The sequence below is a fragment of the Arvicola amphibius genome, chromosome 3 (assembly GCF_903992535.2).
Source record: "Arvicola amphibius chromosome 3, mArvAmp1.2, whole genome shotgun sequence".
Classification (NCBI taxonomy): domain Eukaryota; kingdom Metazoa; phylum Chordata; class Mammalia; order Rodentia; family Cricetidae; genus Arvicola; species Arvicola amphibius.
This window is the reverse complement of record NC_052049.1, coordinates 104,851,703-104,868,754: the sequence shown is the minus strand read 5'-3', so window position 1 is coordinate 104,868,754 and position 17,052 is coordinate 104,851,703. Positions and strand designations below refer to the sequence as shown.

The following is a 17,052-nucleotide window of genomic DNA, read 5'->3' as shown; positions in this document are numbered from 1 at the left end:
AATCTAATTGAGAAAATGCCTCTGTAAGGTTAGCCTATAGGTAAGTCTTTGGCATATTTTCTTGATTAATGATGGATGTGGGAGGGCCCACCTCACTGTAGGTGGTGCTAACTTTGGACAGGTGGTCCTGAATTATTTAAGAGAGCAGTCTGAGCAAGCCAGGAGACGAAAGCCAATAATTAGCCTTCCTCCATGGCTTCTGCTCCCATCTCTGCCTCTAGATTCCTGCCTTGAGTTACTGCCCTCACTGATGGACTGTGACTTCCGAGTTATAAGATGCAACACAGACCCTTTCCTCCCCCAAGTTGCTTTTGGTTATGGTGTTTATCACAGTAGAAACCCTAAGACAATGTTTAACATTGTGTTTTATTTTTTACCTTTTGGTTGGTAAATGTATTGCTGTTACAGATGTGTTTTACTCAGATCTACCAGGTTCCATGTGAATTCCCCTTCTCTGCACTAGGATGGCAATATTTGAAGGTTGGCAGTAATTGTAATTGCTTTTTTTGTTTGTCACCTTCTAGGGACGACTGTGGTTTTGTGGTTGATGTTAGTGTCTTGAAAGCTGTTGTTTATTTCATTTTATTGTATTTGCCTTTTAAGTTTCTTCGATGTGAGGACAAATCTGGTACCTGTTAAAGCGTTTTCGTAGTGGCAAATGTCCTGCCTACCAGTTTTAACCTGAGCCTGTTCTTGTGCTGGGATTCTAACAGAAAATATCTTACTGGCAATTTCTCATTTCCCTTTGGGAGGCAATTATATAGATTAGAAGATGAACTCGAGGCTGGAGAACGGCTCAGTGGCTAAGAGCACTGGCTACTCTGGCCACTCTTCCAAAGGACCCCAATTCAATTCTCAGCTCCCACATGACAGTTCACAGCTGTCTGTAACTCCAGTTCCAGAGGATGTGGCAATTCTCACACAGACATACATGCAAGCAAAACTCCAACATACATAGATAAACTCAGGTCAGCCAGCACAAACACTTTTTAAAGTGCTCTTGCAGTGGGAGGGAGGACATGCTTTTAATCCTAGCACTAGAGAGGCAGAGGCAGGCAGATCTCTTTGAGTTCCAGGACAGCCAGAGCTATACAGAGAAACTGTCTCAAAAAAAAAAAAAAAAAAAAAAAAACTAAAAAACTAAAAAGTTCTTGGGTTTCTAAGCTGATTTTGTATTGCCCTTTTTGAGGGAATTTCTTGAGTTATTTGTATAAGGAAGCTAACTTTAAATAACAGCTTTTAAAATTCCTAAGTATGTTTTGTTTCATCTTCAGAATTAAGAGGAGGAAAGAGCAGCAGCGCTATGCTGAAGAACAGAGGCTCCTGAGAGCGCACTGTCGTGAAGAGCCTCACTCAGAGCAGAAGATAAGTGATGTCTTAGCCCAGTTACAACTTGAAGAAATAAAAGGAGCCAGAGAAAAACAGCACCAGAGAGAAAAAGAATATGTAAGGTGAATTTAAACATTCTGCGTGAAATTCTGGCTCTAGAAGAGACAGAAAGTAGGCTTTCTCATATTCCTTAAGAGACTTGGTGTAGCTAGGCAGTGGTAGTGCACACCTTTAATCCCAGCACTCAGGAGGCAGAAACAAGAGGATCTCTGAGTTAGAGGTCAGCCTGGTGTACAGAGCAAGTTCCAGGACAGCCAGGGCTACATACAGAAACCCTGTTTCAAAACCAAAGAGAGAGGAAGACAGACACTTTTGGTTTGTCTTCTCATACTTTTCCCCATTTAGGGTGGGTACTCCATTGCTGTTTGATTGGCTAGTACATCTTGAGACTAGCACTGTGTTGTCCCAGTGCTGTTTCCTACTGCATAGGAAGACTTGAGGTACAGAGCAGTGAAAAGTGGGTATAAAATCAGGATTTATGCTTGTTCTCCTAGTAGTTGATTTACCTGACCACACTGTACTTTTATAGATATGTAGAAGCTTTGCGAGCCCAGGTCCAGGAGAAAATGAAGCTTTATAATATCACTTTACCTCCATTATGTTGTTGTGGTCCTGATTTTTGGGATGCTCATCCTGATACCTGTGCCAACAATTGCATTTTCTATAAAAACTACAGAGGTAAGTATCTTAAGGAATTGCTATTAAGTCCTAATAGTAATAAAATTGTGTGTGTGTGTGTGTGTGTGTGTGTAGTGATTATGGTTATTTAGAATTTAAGAACTTACTATATATTTATATATAAGAGAATTTTATATATACCTTTATAAAACAACTTTGTGAGACAATGAAAATTGTTATAGTTTCATTTCTGATTAGACCTTTTTATGTTAGAGAAGCATTTCCAACTGATTACCTTATATATAAGAGGACTTGGGCTCCAGATCTTCCCCTAATTGAACATTATTAAGAGTTTGTCCTTTATGGCTAAATTAAGAGTCTGTTATTTGCATATTTTAGTGGTGTCTAATAAAGACTTACAAGCATATATCCATATTAGGCTCTAGGCAGAGGCTGCTCATTTGTTTTCTGGCCACCCAGATCTGAAACAGTCACACTGAAACTATATTAATTGCAACACTACTTGACCAATCACTTAGGCATATTGCCTGCTAGCTCTTATATCTTAAATTAACCCATCTCTATTAATCTGTGCATCATCATGAGGTCGTGGCCTACCAGCAAGGTTCCAAGTGGTGGCTACATGGCGTCTCACTGACTCTGCGTTCTTTCTTCTTCTGTCTGCTTAGAACTCCTGCCTTGCTCTATTCTGCTAAGCCACTGGCTGAAACAGCTTCTTTATTAACCAGTGACAATAAAACATATTCACAGCATACAGAGGTGAATCCCACATCATTAGACAGTTTATTCTGCTGGTGAAACAAAGAAGGATAGGGACCTCTGTCAAGAGTCCCAAATAGCCAAGCGGTGGTGGCCACACCTTTAATCTCAGCACTCGGGAGGCAGAGGCAGGCGGATCTCTGTGAGTCTGAGGCCAGCCTGGACTACCAAGCTTAATTCCAGGACTGTTACATAGACAGACCCTGTCTGCGAAAACAGACAAACAAACAAAAAAACTGTCCCAAGTGAGAGAAGAGAATCATTCTTGTAGTTGCTAATGTTTCTTGTCCATCACTAAACAGACTTATAGAACATAGGAGCTCGGTCAGCCTCACATAGCACTGAAAATGTTGCCAGTGTTTACATTGTTGGTGTGCTTTATCTCTGTAATTTGAATGTGTCCATCCTATGAATCTTATCATTCCCTTACTTTAAAACTTCTCCTCATAACAGTGAAATGCGTGTACTTCTCTCTGGTCTCAGCCACACTACAGCCTCACCAAACTTCTCCATACATCTCATCCACTTTGTTCTCTACCTGTAATGCCTTCTTTTCTTTCCTCCTGTCAATCCCCAGAGCCCACTTTAAATGGCACAGCTTCTCAAATCCTTCCAGTGTTCCCTAGCTGTTCGTTCATATCTGACTTTCTATTGTTGTTATCGTTTGTACATACGTTTGTGCCTGTGGTGTGGAAGTACTACCCCACAACTTTAACTCTGCTGCCATTTTCAGTATTCTCTTTCCTTTGCTTACAGAGTGCTTACTCTCTTCTGAGTACTCAATAAACGTTTATTCAGTGGCATTTTGAGTAAAGAAGCATTATTGATAGGAAAAAGAAGTAGGAGAGTTGTATAGAATCTGACTTTATTCAATGTTGTGCAATCCTTCATTTGCAGCATATAATCGGGCCTTACATTCAGTCATCAACTCTTCTGATATCTCTGAGGGGAACGCGACTCTTCGAAATGCTATTCGCAATTTTGCTTCTGTACATAGACGGACTTCAAAAAAAAGTCTACAATAAGAGTCTGAAATCAACACCAATGACTGGTAGTATTTCCACCTTCCTTTACAATCAACCACAAAAAATGATTCAGGAAAGCTGTAAAAGTGTATAAAATGTATTATTAGCTGAAGGAAATCAGTCCCACATAGTAACTGTCTACAGCTAGGTGTCTGCCTTGGGACCAGCACAGAAAGCTGAATGCCAAACTTGTCTCACGTTTAGTATGAACCACTGGAACCAGTTATTTTAAAAGTGATTATAAAGTAGTGTTTCTTAGTTTTTGCTGGCTTTTTTTAATGTCCATTTAGTGTTCTTTCTTTGTCTAATTAGAGAAACTTATGAGAAGTCTTTGAGGTTATCTTACTTCATCCTGCTAAAATCGTGCTTTTGAGTCTTGACGGTATTGAAAGTGTCTGGATGAAGCAGAAGAGGAATGGGCTTCTGAGCACTAATGGTTGTCTGTATTGCTGTTGGCTTTTCTGCTTTTGTATAGCAATTAGAGATGAGGCAAGTTTGGATTTGGTGTACTTTAAAATGATTTTGTTTCTCCTGCTTCTTTTACTTTTTAAGTTATTGCCTTTTTTCTTAGTGACATTGAAGATAGGACTTTTTAATTTCATTTTTATTCTAAACTTTTTTGAGATTTTATTTTTTATTTTATGTATATGAGTGTTTACCTGAATGTATGTCTGTGTGCTGTGTGTGTACATTGCCTTTGGAGACCAGACGAAGGCATCAGATCCCCAGGGCCTGGAGTCAGAGATGTTGTTATGTGCCAAGGGAGTGCAGGGAATGTTGAACCTGGGTCTTTTGAAAGAACAGCTAGTGTTTGTAGCTGCCGAGCCTCTCTTCAGCCCTGATTTATTACTACTATATAAAATTTTTACTGCCAAAAAGTCAAACTCTAACTTTTTAATATCTTTTATGTGAAATAATTATGATTAAATATTTTTTCTTTTTTCCAAGACAAGATTTCTCTGTAGCCCCGGCTGTCCTGGAACTCACTCTTTCTGCAGACCAGGCTGTCCTTGAACTCAGAGATCCTCCTGCCTCTGCCCCCACCCCCAGTGCTGATGATTAAATTTCAGAAGGTATATATGAGGTCAAAGGAGTAAAGTTCTGCTTCATTGGTCTATCTTTTTTTTTTAATGTGCTGAATGATGTACCTAAAACAAAGGAAATAAATATTGCCGTGGTTATTATAAATTTGTTATTTTTTCACATTATTTCTTGATTCAAAATTTTAAATGATTAAAAACAGCACTTAGTAGACTAGAGAGATGGCTCAGCAGTTAAGAACATTGATTGTTCTAACAGAGGACCCAGGTTCGATTCCTGGCACCTACATGACCTCTCACAATTGTCTGTGACTTCAATTCCAGGAACTACAATACCTTCACATAGGCATGCATGCAAGTAAAACACCAGTGAACATGAATTAAAAATAAATTAATTAATTAATTTAAAAAACAGCACTTAGGGTATGTCAAAAAAAAATAAATAAACAAAGGCCTTCACTTCTAGCCAGGCTGTTGAAAAAGAGTCTAAGTTACATGAATGAGAAGATTAGCAAGTTATTTAACTATATTAATTAATTGTCCAGTTCAATCAGAGTCCTTGAAGTAAGTATATATTTTATTTGTTCTTAACAAATTATATTTTAATAGTTCTGTTTAGATATGATTTTCTATAAGTAGACTACCAATCTAAACTACGCAGCTCAGTGGCTTTTAGTCCATTCACAACCATTTCCAAAGAAGCCTCCCTGATCCAGCAGTTCTGCTTCCACCCCGAAGTTTAAAGCACCAGAAACCAGCTGTGAAGCAGGCTTGCACACTCCACTTGTAGTAATGTCACTCAGAACAGCTGTATGTATGTGGTGATGGAGGCTTAACAGTCTGTGCACACTTGCCCCAGAAGGGTTCTCGGGCTTCAGAAAGGATTCTCGTCCCATGTTGCAGCGCTGTGCTAAGTGAAATAAAGCAGTCACCAAAGGCAAGTATTCCAGTGCTGTGCATGGGAGCTTCCGAAAGTGGTCAGGTTCTCAGAAATCGTAAAGTGGTACTTTCTGGAAGCTGGCGTCAAGAGGACGGGAAGCATTGTCATGTAATGGAACAGAGTTTTAATTTTCCTGGATGAAAATGTCCTAAAGTCTGTTTCAAAATGTGAATATGCTTAATTGCTGAACTGTACACTTAAAATGTTTACAGTGCTAAAGTTTAGTTTATGTGATTTGTTTTTTAAAAAAAAATCTTTTTTAAACCATTTTATTTTTTAAATTTTAATTATTATTTATCGGGGGTGAGTCTGAAGGCTGTCCTATCACCTGGAACTGGAGTTGTGAGCTGTCTGATGTGGGTTCTGGGAATTGAACTCAAGTCCTTTGCAAGAACATTATGTGCTCTTAACCACTGAGTCATCTCCCCAGCCCCTAGTTGATCTGACTTTTTAATTTTTCTTTTGGTTTTTTGTTTGTTTGTTTGTTTGTTTTGCCTTTTTGGTTTTCTGAGACAGGGTTTCTTTGTAGCTTTTAGAGCCTGTCCTGGACCTAGCTCTTGTAGATCAGGCTGACCTCGAACTCACAGAGATCCATCTGCCTCTGCCTCCTAAGTGTTGGGATTAAAGGCATGTACCAGCACCTCCCGGCAATATGACTTTCTTAATATGTAATTTTTTAGCTTCAAAAACACTGCAGCATTATAAACATACAGAAGTTGTACTTAGGTACAGAGGGTTCTTGAACATGCATTGATATAATGTTTCTTTGCTAACAATGAAGAATTCTGCAGTTTATCTAAAAACTAACCTATATCTACTATACAAAACTTAAAAAACCAAGCCATTCTCATGCTAGCTTCTCTTTTTCACAGCTAAAAAAAATGTCAGCAGAATGCTATGTCACATAGAAAGACAGCAAGACAACCTGAAGCTATTGGGAGCCATCCCTGTGTCACAGTGCACGCCTTGAGCTACAGCCCTTCCAAAAGGAATCTTCCCCATGCCAAGAAAGGAGCATCAGACCTTGGTTTTTTTACTTTACAAACTACAGATATGTACAGTTTTCAACTCAGGTTTTTCGCCGGTAACCATGCTAATATCACCTCATAAACTGAAAGCAAAATGCCAGAAATATCTTCAAAATGCCCTGTCATACCAAAAGCAAATTGCAGAGTAAGGAGAACACAGAGTACCTTTTCATTTTAAAATGTTTGGAAACATGTACAAATTTGATACATTTTAAGGAGTGCCAGACACATGTGTCAACTTTAAGTAAACTGAAGGCTTTGAGAAGCTGGGGGCAGTGATTGACCAGATTCTAAATTAAACCCGATGAAAACAGTAAACACACTCAAATAAGATGTTTGGATCATGGCTCTCCCCTCTATGGTATTTGCAAGAAGACAGATAAACATTTTTTTAGCTGAGCATGGTGGTACATACCTATAATCCCAGTACTATGGAGAGGCTAATGCAGGGGGATCAGGAGTCTGAGGCCAGCTGGTCTATGTGAGACTGACTCAAAGAAATTAAGCCAAATAAAATAGTTGTTTTCCCTCCTTCCTCCTGCTGCCGCTCCTCATCTTGTTCTTTTCACCTTTTTGTGAACAAAATCAGTCAGACCCTTTTTACCATGAGACTTTCTCTTTGACTTGTTCTTAGAATGTCCTTCACATATGTGTCCCTCTGCCTCACCACCTTACTGACGCATGGCTTCTTTTCTCTGCTGCTTAAGCTGCTCGGCGTCTCCCTCAACTGTTGTTGTTTTTCTTTTGTTTTAACCACGTCTACATTAGAGATTCCAGGGTTTGTGGCTTCAATCTTGGTTCTGAATTCTGAACAAAAGAAGTATTGAGACAGTGATCTGTGGGCAGCAAGAGTGGCCTTTCCCTTCAGGCCTCCTGCACACTGGTCCACAGTCCTTCATTTCCCAAATGTAGCATGTTTCGTCCAACTTTGCCATTTCATCAGTTTTAAATTTCCCCACCCAGGCATTGTCTCCATTTCTCAGATCACTTAGGAAATCCTGCAATATTGAGACATCTAGCTTTTCTTCTGTGATCTTCTCTGCCTGTCTATATAAAGGGAGCATAAGAGTCACAAGCCCTTTGGTCTCTTGGGGTCACTTTTAGCCATCCTGATGTATTGCTCTCTAGGAAGCACAGAGCACAATGCAAGACTTCCTGGCCTCACACTAGCTGCCTTTATGACAGCCAATCTTACGTGATTGCTACTAATTAAAAACATTAACAATAAAACAGAAGGGATCCATAAAGGCCACCACTCTCAAGTCTTCCCACTCCAAAAATCCCTTTCTAATCCTAGATAACCATTAGCCTAATCTGTGTGTAAATGAGGCTATTCATCACTTCTCTTATAAATGGAATGTGCAATACGAGTTCTTTGGTGACTGAACTTTTTCAGCTAGCCTGATGGCAAGACTCATCTGTGTTGGTAAATTCATTAATGCTTTACTACTTTTCATTGTTGAAAAGTATTAATAGCAATAATAAAACCATATTTATTCATTCATCAACTGAAAGACATTTCTGTTTGTCCTGCTACAAGCAATTGTTCTCAGGATTCTGTAGGTACATGTTTTCATTTCTTTTTTTTTTGGTAAGATTTATTTATTTATTAATGTACATTGGTGTTTTGCCTGTATACATCTGTGTGAGGGTGTCAGATCCCTAGAATTGGAGTTACAGACAGTTGTGAGCTGCCATTTGGGTGCTGGGAATTAAACCCGGGTCCTCAGGAAGAACAGCCAGTACTCTTAATGGCTGAGCCATCTCTCCAGCCCCTGTGTTTTCATTTCTTTTGGTGTATATCTAGGGATCAAATTCCTGAATCACATGCTAGCTTCGTGCTTAGACTTTCGAGAAGCTACAAAGTGTTTTCCAAAGCAGCTGTACTATTTTTCATCCCCAAACGTGGAAGGGTCCAGTGTTCTTCACTAACACTTGTCTCCTTCCCAGGCAGCTGCGATGTGGTTTTCATTGTGGCTTGAATTTCCTCAGAAGTTGATATTGATCTTTCTCTTCATGTTGGCCATTTGGGTCTGTCTTAAGAAGATGTGTGTCAGATACTTTGTCAGTTTCATAGACAGAGTCTCAATGTAGCTCTGGCTCTGGAACTCATTCTGGACATCCGACTGGCCTTGAACTCACAGATCTCTGCCTGCCTCTGCCTCCTGAATGCTGGGATTAAAGACGTGTGCCACCATGCCCTGCTTCTTTTCACTTTCTTAATGGTTTCTGAAGCTTGTACCATAGACCTAAATTTGATGAAACCCATTATTTATATACTTTTGTGGTTTGTGCTTTTGCTATAGTCTGAAAAGCCATTACCTAATCCAAGGCCACAAGTGTTCGTCTTATATGTTCTGAGTCTTAAAAGTATTAATTTTATATTTAGAGTTAACCATCCAATTTGAGCTAATGTGTAAAACTTCATTTTTTTACATGTGAATAGTGGGAATACTATCCCACTACCACTCATTAAAGACTACCATTTGACACATAGAATTGACTAGAAATGTCAAAGTTCACTTGTGAAGTCTCAGCCCTGTTCCATTCACCTGTGTGTCTCTCCTTATATACAGTATTGCTGGAATACTGTGACTTTGTGATAAGTTTTGAAGTTGACAAGTATGAGTCTTTTGATCTTTTTAAAGATAATTTACTCTTCTGAGTCCATGCATTTTCATATAGTTTTAAGGTCTCTTACCAAAAACAAAGCAAAAAAACACAGAAGAGCAGCTGAATTCTTATAAGGGAGCATACTAAATTATTGATAAATTTGGGAACTATTGTCATCTAACCCATAAATATGAGATGAGATCTCATATGTGTATGTCTTTAATTTCCTGGACTGTACTATATTTACAGAGAACAAAAACTATATGTAGGTTACATTTGTTGCTAAGTACTTATGATTTTTAAGTTCTCGTTATTGTAAATGAAATTGCCCTGTCTTTCTTTTCCCTCCTTTGAGATAGAGTCGTAGGTAACTGGGGCTGGCCTCAGGCCTTCAGGAATGACCTTGAGCTCCTGAGGGTCTCTCCTGTTCTTGCCTGTTCTACTGCTCCCAGGTTATGAAGTGCTGGGGCTGAACCCAGGAGTCTGGGAGTGCTGAGCAAGCACTAGTGGCTGCGCTACCTCCTCAGCCCAGAATTTCATTTTTTTATTATTTATTTATTTATTTATTTATTTATTTATTTATTTATTGGTTTTTCGAGACAGGGTTTCCCTGTGGTTTCTAGAGCCTGTCCTGGAACGAGCTCTTGTAGACCAGGCTGGCCTCAAACTCAGAGATCCGCCTGCCTCTGCCTCCCGAGTGCTGGGATTAAAGGCGTGCGCCACCACCGCCCGGCTTCATATTTTATTTTTAATTAATAATTAGTTTGTGGTATGTGTGTATGAGAGAGAGACAGACAGACAGACTCACAGACTGACTGTGGATACTACCAGGTGTGTGTGGACGTGAGAGGACAACTTGAGAAGTTGGTTTCCTCCTTCCACTGTGGGGTCAAGGATATAACTCAGATCGTCAGGCTAATTCACCAAGCATTTTTGTCCACCGAGCCATCTCTCTAGTCCCAGCCCAGAATGTTTTATATATTGGATCTTGTCATCTTAAAATAGAATCTTACTTCTTTCCAATTCAGCCATTTGTTTATTTTTCCTGTCTAAATAAAATGATTAGAATAACCTGCACAGCATTGTGCAGAACTGGCAAAGTGGATGTCCTAGTTATGGTTCTTACTTTAAGAGCAAAGAATTTTCAGTCTTTATGATTTATCAGGTTTGATGACATTAGTTCCCTTTTATTACTAGCTTATTAAGTGTTGTTATCCTGATATTGCTAGGTTTTCTCCGTTGCTTTTTCTGCGTCTATGATTATTATGTATTCTTTGTTTTTTTTGTTTGTTTGTTTTTGTTTCTCTTCTCCTTTTTTGTGTTTTGGGCCAGAGCCTTGCCATTGCCTTGAATTTTTTAATTGGTTTTCTTGTATTAACACAAATTTGTTTTCCTAGGAGAAGTTGTATTGATTTCTGTTTCTTTATTCTCACACAAGTTTTTTGTTTAAGTTTGGTTTTCTGAAAGCAGGTGAGTTGACTTGTCTAATTTCAAGTTAATAGAATGATAGTAAAGTTAGGCCTTTGAATGTCATTAGAAAACTTCAAGACTTTTAATTTCAGTCTATAAATAAATGTTTCAAGATTGATATCTTAGCCAGTGTTCTGTTACTATGAAGAGACACCATGACCACAGCAACTCTTATAACAGAAAACATTTCATTGAGGCAGGCTTACAGTTTCAGAGGTTTAATCCATTATTGTCTCTGTCGGGAACATGGTGGCACACAAGCAGACATGATGCTGGGGTGGTAGCTGAGAGTTCCACATCCGGATCCTCAGGCAGCAGGAAGAGAGCCACTGGGCTTGGATTTAGCATTTGAAACCCCAAAGCCCAACCCCAGTGACACACTTGCTCCAGTAAGGTCACACTTACTCCAACAAACCCACACCTCCTAATGGTGCCCGCTCCCTGTGACCAAACATTCATATCTGAGGCTGTGGGGAACAAAGCCACACCTCCTAATGGTGCCCGCTCCCTGCGACCAAGCTTCATATCTGAGGCTGTGGGAACATTTTCATTCAAACCACCTCTTGCATTACAATTTGGTCATATGTTAACGGTGGCCAATGGCTGTATCTTTGAGGAGCTACAGAACTCAGAGAAGTAGCATGTCTCAAAGGAGTAGCCTAAGTCTCTAACCTGTCACACTGGGCAGTGTGCTGAATTCTGTTTGAAGGGATGAATTTGTTTTGGAGGGAAATCTGAAGTCTAAGATTCTTTTTTTATTCCAAATTTTGCAAGACTGTTGTCCTGGCTAGTTTTGTATCCGCTTGACACAAGCTGAAGTCACCAGAGAGAAGGGACCCTTAGTTGAGAAAATGTCACCATAAGATCTGAATGTAGACAAGTCTTTGGGGGATTTCCTTAATTAGTGGTTGATGGGGGAGGGCCCAGCCCATTGTGGATGGGGCCAACCCTGGGCTGGTAGTCCTGCCTTCTACTAGGAAACAGACTGAGCAAGCCATGAGGAGCAATGCAGTAAGTAGTACCCCTCCATGGTCTCTGTATTAGCTCTTGTCTCCAGGTTCCTGCCCTGCTTGAGTTCCTGTCTTGACTTCCTTTGATGATGAACTGTGATATGGAAGTATTAGCTTCCATATAAATAAATGAACCCTTTCCTTTTGAACTTGCTTTTGGTTATAGTGTTTAATCACAGCAATAGAAATCCTAACTAAGACAAGTTTTTTAAGTTAACAGGGTAAATTTTAATCACGTTTCTAGATAAACAGAGACCTTTAAGAAAGAAGAGGCTGAGATTACAAACGGATCATAAAGAGATAGATTTTGGTTTGTGGGGCAGGAATAGGGTTTTGGGGTGAGGAAAATGACTAAATTTGGTCCCAGAATTTAAAGTAGGCTATAGTTGGGGAATGCACCTCAGTGTTTGCTTAGCATATTTAAGGCTGGAAGTTTGATAATAGTACAAAATGAGTGAGTGAGTGAGTGAGTGAGTGAGTGAGTGAGTGAGTGAGTGAGTGAGTGAGTGAGCGGATAAATAGGGAGGGTAGATGGCAGGCATTTAAATTGGAAAAAAAACTAATTGACACGGGACTGAAGAGATGGCTCAGTGATTAAGAACACTGACTGCTTTTCCAGCAGAGCTGGGTGAAATTCCCAGCACCCACATGGCAGCTCACAATCATCTGAAACTCCAGGACTAGTGATCTGATGCCCTCTTCAGGCCCAGGCACTGCATGCACATAGTACACAGACATACATGCATATGAAACACCACATACATAAAAATAAAAATAATTTTTAAATAAGAATAATCCTCTTCATATTTCTGTATTTTCTCATCACTATTATTTGATAAGGTTTTCGGTTTGCCTGAAAAAATAGGCTGAAGGGAACTTCACAAGTTTCTACACACCTGATTGTATCTATGTAGTCCTGCTGCTGTGATGGAGCTGTCTGTTTCCACATCTTTTCCCATCCTATGACTAAAGTGAGTTTCCTCCTGTCGCCTTACTTCTCTTTAGGTGGCTTCCACCATTAATTCCAGTACTTAGGAGGCAAAGGCAGGTGGATCTCAAGAGTTTGAGGCCAACCTGGCCTGCAGAATGAGTTCTAGGACATCCCGGACTACACAGGGAAACCCTGTCTTAAAAAACAAAACAAAACAAATTCTAACAATTGAAATATTGCTATAGGTACACAAACCTGCTATAATTTGTTCCATATTGAAAACCAACCAACTTGCTGGATGGTGGTGGCACACACCTTTAAGAGACAGGTGGATCGCTATGAGTTCAAGGCCAGCCTGGTCTACAGAGCTAATTCCAAGACAGCTAGAACTACACAAATTAACCCTGTCTTGAAAAACAAAGAAAGAACCAGCCAATTAAAAACCACCTCGACTTACCTGACATGCCCTCTCAGTTGCTACTAAACTTGTTTGCTTCCATTTAAAACAAAAATACTGAGCTCCCTGAGCTTACTGCTGCTTCTCATGCTGTCTTGCTTACACGTTAGCAATTTGCCTTTGCCACTTTAGTAAAAAATCTTCTTCAAATTGGGTGTGGTGATGCATGCTTGTTATCCAAACGTTAGGGAGGCTGAGACAGGTGGACAGCCTGGGCTACCTAGCAAGTCTGTCTCTGAAAAGAAATTCTTTTCAAAGTCACCAGTGGGTTCCAATTTGCAAAATTAATGGTCATTTTCAAATCTCTTCCTAATTATCAACAGAATTTAATATAAGTGATCCATCATTTTTTTAAAGTGCCTTTTCAGCTTCTTGGTGTCTTTCATTTTTATCTCCATCTCCTCCCATGTTTACATTGGGACATCCCAGGATCAGTCCTTGCCTTCTTTTCCATCTTTCCTCCCCCTTGCTCCTTTGAGCTTTCTCCTGTGACTTTAAATGTCATCTATATATGGATAATTTTGAAATTTATTTCTCTGGCTCCTGACCTCATCTCTAAACTTCAGATTCCTAAATTGGGCTGCATCAGTGACATTTCTATATGCTTGGTTTCCCACAGATTCACTCTTTATATTGTCCCTGCTATCAGTTAATGACAGTTCTGCCCCCAAACCTTGTAGAAATCGTTGACTCTTCTCTATTCTTCTCATCCTTTCTCACTCCATTAGCAATGATGCCATGTTTATACCTTCAGAGTTTATCTGTCGTTCTCCTTCTTTCCACTCCTTGATGTGTTCCAAACTATCTTTCTTGTGGATTAGTTACTTTTCTAAGTGGTTTCCCAGTTTTGTTTTGTTTTGTGTTGTGTTGTTGGAGATGAGTATTCTGTAATCCATGCTGGCCTTAAACTCTCTAGCCAAGAATGACCTTGAATTTCTGACCCTCCTACCTCCACCTCTCAAGTGCTAGGTTTACAGTGTATACTACTATACTTAGCATTAAAGGTAGCACACCTAAAGTCAGTCTTCCCTCCACCTCCTAAAAGGCACGTACACACACACACACACACACACACACTCACACTTGCTAATCCATTATAAACAAATTAACAATAAATGTTTCTTACTGTATGCTTATTCATCTCAGTAATGTCATCTCTGTCTAACTTATTTTCACCAAACACTGTGTAGTCACTCTCCACTCTTTTCTTATGCAAGCTGTGTGTGGTCTTCATTGGTTTTCCCTTACAATATACTCGGAATACAACTGTTTTACAGTACTTGCCCCATTACAGTAACACTGGTCCAAGTCATTGTGTTTCACCAGAGTTTCTACAGTAGCCTCCTCCTTGGTTTTCTTGCTTCTGTACATGTGCAACTCATACATTGTTCTTAACACAGTAGACAGAGCAGGCCATTCAAAATTAAAAAGGTCACTCATGCCACTCCTTTGTCGACTGATTTTATACAGAAAAGACTTGGAGTCCTTAGAGTGCCATGTAAGGCCCTACAGAATGTGATCCCAATTATATGTGAGACTTCTGACTCTTTCCCCCGTGTTTACTCTGCTCAGCTGCACTGTCCTTGTGCTTCCTTGGGCGGTCCAAGAATACTTTGGTTTCAAGGCCTTTTCATCTGCTGTCCTATGCCTTCTTCCTATGATAATATTTGGCTTTCCACCTTCACCTTTGTTCAAATGCTGTTTATCATGAGGCCTCACTGATGAACTGTTTAAACTACCCTTCCACTCGCACCTTACCCGAGGCTCCAAATTCCCTTCTTAAATGTTTCTTTCATGGTACTTATGAGCTGCATTACACACTCTTCATTTTTCCACCCACTGGATTATATACTTCTTAAAGGAACTTTGTTTTTTGTTTTATTGTTTTTGGTTTGTTTTTGTTTTTGGTTTGTTTTGTTGTTTTGAGACAGGTTTTCTCCATATAACAGTCCTAGCTGTCCTGGAAATTGATCTGTAGACCAGACTGGCCTCAAACTCACAGAGATCCGCCTGCCTCTGCCTCTTGAGTGCTGGGATTAAAGGCATGCGTCTCCACTGCCCAGCTGTTTGTATTTGTAAACTCTATTATATATCTCCAGTGTTATAGCTGTGCCTTATACTTAATGGGCTTTCTGTCAATATTTATTAAATAACTGAACAACTTGTCCCTTTTGTTTCTGTGCTCAGTTTCATTGTTTTCAGTGGAATGCTCAACACAGGATAATTACATTCAGCTGTGCATAAATGGAGCTACTACTGAAGTATAAGTGTTTTAAGTAAACATTTAAACACAGCTCAGGTCCTACAAGCATCTGGACTCGGCCTGCATAGCAGAGCTGCCTCCTTTCTGGACCCTTAAGGATAACATGATGCCCTCACCCAGTAGTCAGTACGTAGGGTTCCCATAGTTAAATGTGATCATAGTGGCTTTCCCTGTCCCCTCTCTGTAGACAGTCTGGCTAGAACAAAGACAGTTGGAATTTATTAGTGGTAGTTCTTCATGATTAATAGTTTTACCTAATGTACTGTTTCCTCAGAAAAGACACTAGAGCTCACATTTTGCCTTGTTTCACAATCCCTTGTTGCTGCTGTAATTTAGGGCAAATAATCTCTCTGGACAGTCATTTTTGATAAATAAATGGAGTATACAACATGATTTCCAGCATAGCTCTAATACAGTATGCATGTGTTATGTTTTTCCTTTGGGCCTAACTCAAATTTTGTAGTTCATTCTTGCTGAGTATAGACTACTGGTAGATTTGACTTTTCAGAGATAAGGGTGCAGCAAGGTCTCTGCACTGCCCACTGATCATGTCGGAGTGGACCAGGAAGGCAGAACAGAGGCTCTTAGAGTAAAGGCATGGATTCAGCCAGAGGAGCACAAGCCATGAAACTCATCTTCAGCTCTTATCAAGAGACAGCCTTCATTATCTGCCAACAACCATGCCAAGAGCTGGAACTCTGTGGTAGAGGCAAGTTTGGGATTGTGTGCTAACAGGGATGTCTGTACCTGTCTGCTTGTGATAACAACCATCAGAAATATGTGTGACACACTTTCCTAGCCAGTCCAACCTGAGTAAACTTGTTCCAGATGCTTAGGTTTCGGAAATGTCTATGTTCTTTCCCTTGTATTGTTGCAGTTATTACTTAATTATCCAGGCCTCACCCTTGCCTTTTTAGACCTTTTATGGTGGGCAAGAATAGAATAGATGGTCAGCAGCTTTATTGACCACCCACTGTAAGCAGAGACTAGAAACTGCTTCTGTTTTTAACCACTTAAGCTAGTAAAAAGAAGAGAGCAGGTGTGACTTTTCTGTATTTGCTTATTTATATTCCATTTTTAGAAGCAAACTGTGTCTTCTAGTTTATCTTCTACATGTCACGATCATTTTGTGCCTGATTTTAGGTATTTTCTGGTCCCTTAGACAAAAAACACTTGTGAGATAATGGTCACTTGTCATTTTCTGATGTGGATGCTGATACTGTGTAGAAAAGCTTTGAGTACTCAGAAATAGGAACAAGCTGCACCACGAGGAAGCAGATACCTAGACCTTAGCTCATTCTGCGGGAAAAGCAAACTAGTGCCTTACAACCTGGATTTAAAGGATTATAAAAATGACCACCAAAAAGAACGTGAAAACCTCGTTTGGATGCTGAGAGGAGAAACTGAAAAAGGTAAGTTGGAAGTGTTCAAGAAGTTGTAGAGTCTTAGTTACTCGTTTTGCGAGAGTCAGTGATAGGTCCTGAGATG

At 39.8% G+C, this 17,052-nt stretch overlaps 1 protein-coding gene across 1 annotated transcript in view; it reads left to right on the top strand.

Moving 5' to 3' along the window:
- Positions 1-8,503, top strand: part of Ccdc15 (coiled-coil domain containing 15) — a 76,960-nt gene extending 68,457 nt beyond the window's left edge. The window contains exons 14-17 of the mRNA XM_038324518.1: positions 1,275-1,451; positions 1,919-2,067; positions 3,685-3,838; positions 6,665-8,503. Coding sequence (XP_038180446.1) covers positions 1,275-1,451; positions 1,919-2,067; positions 3,685-3,812 — 454 coding nt within the window. The 3' untranslated portion in view covers positions 3,813-3,838; positions 6,665-8,503. The remainder of the gene's footprint in view (positions 1-1,274; positions 1,452-1,918; positions 2,068-3,684; positions 3,839-6,664) is intronic.
- Positions 8,504-17,052: the final 8,549 nt, after the last annotated feature.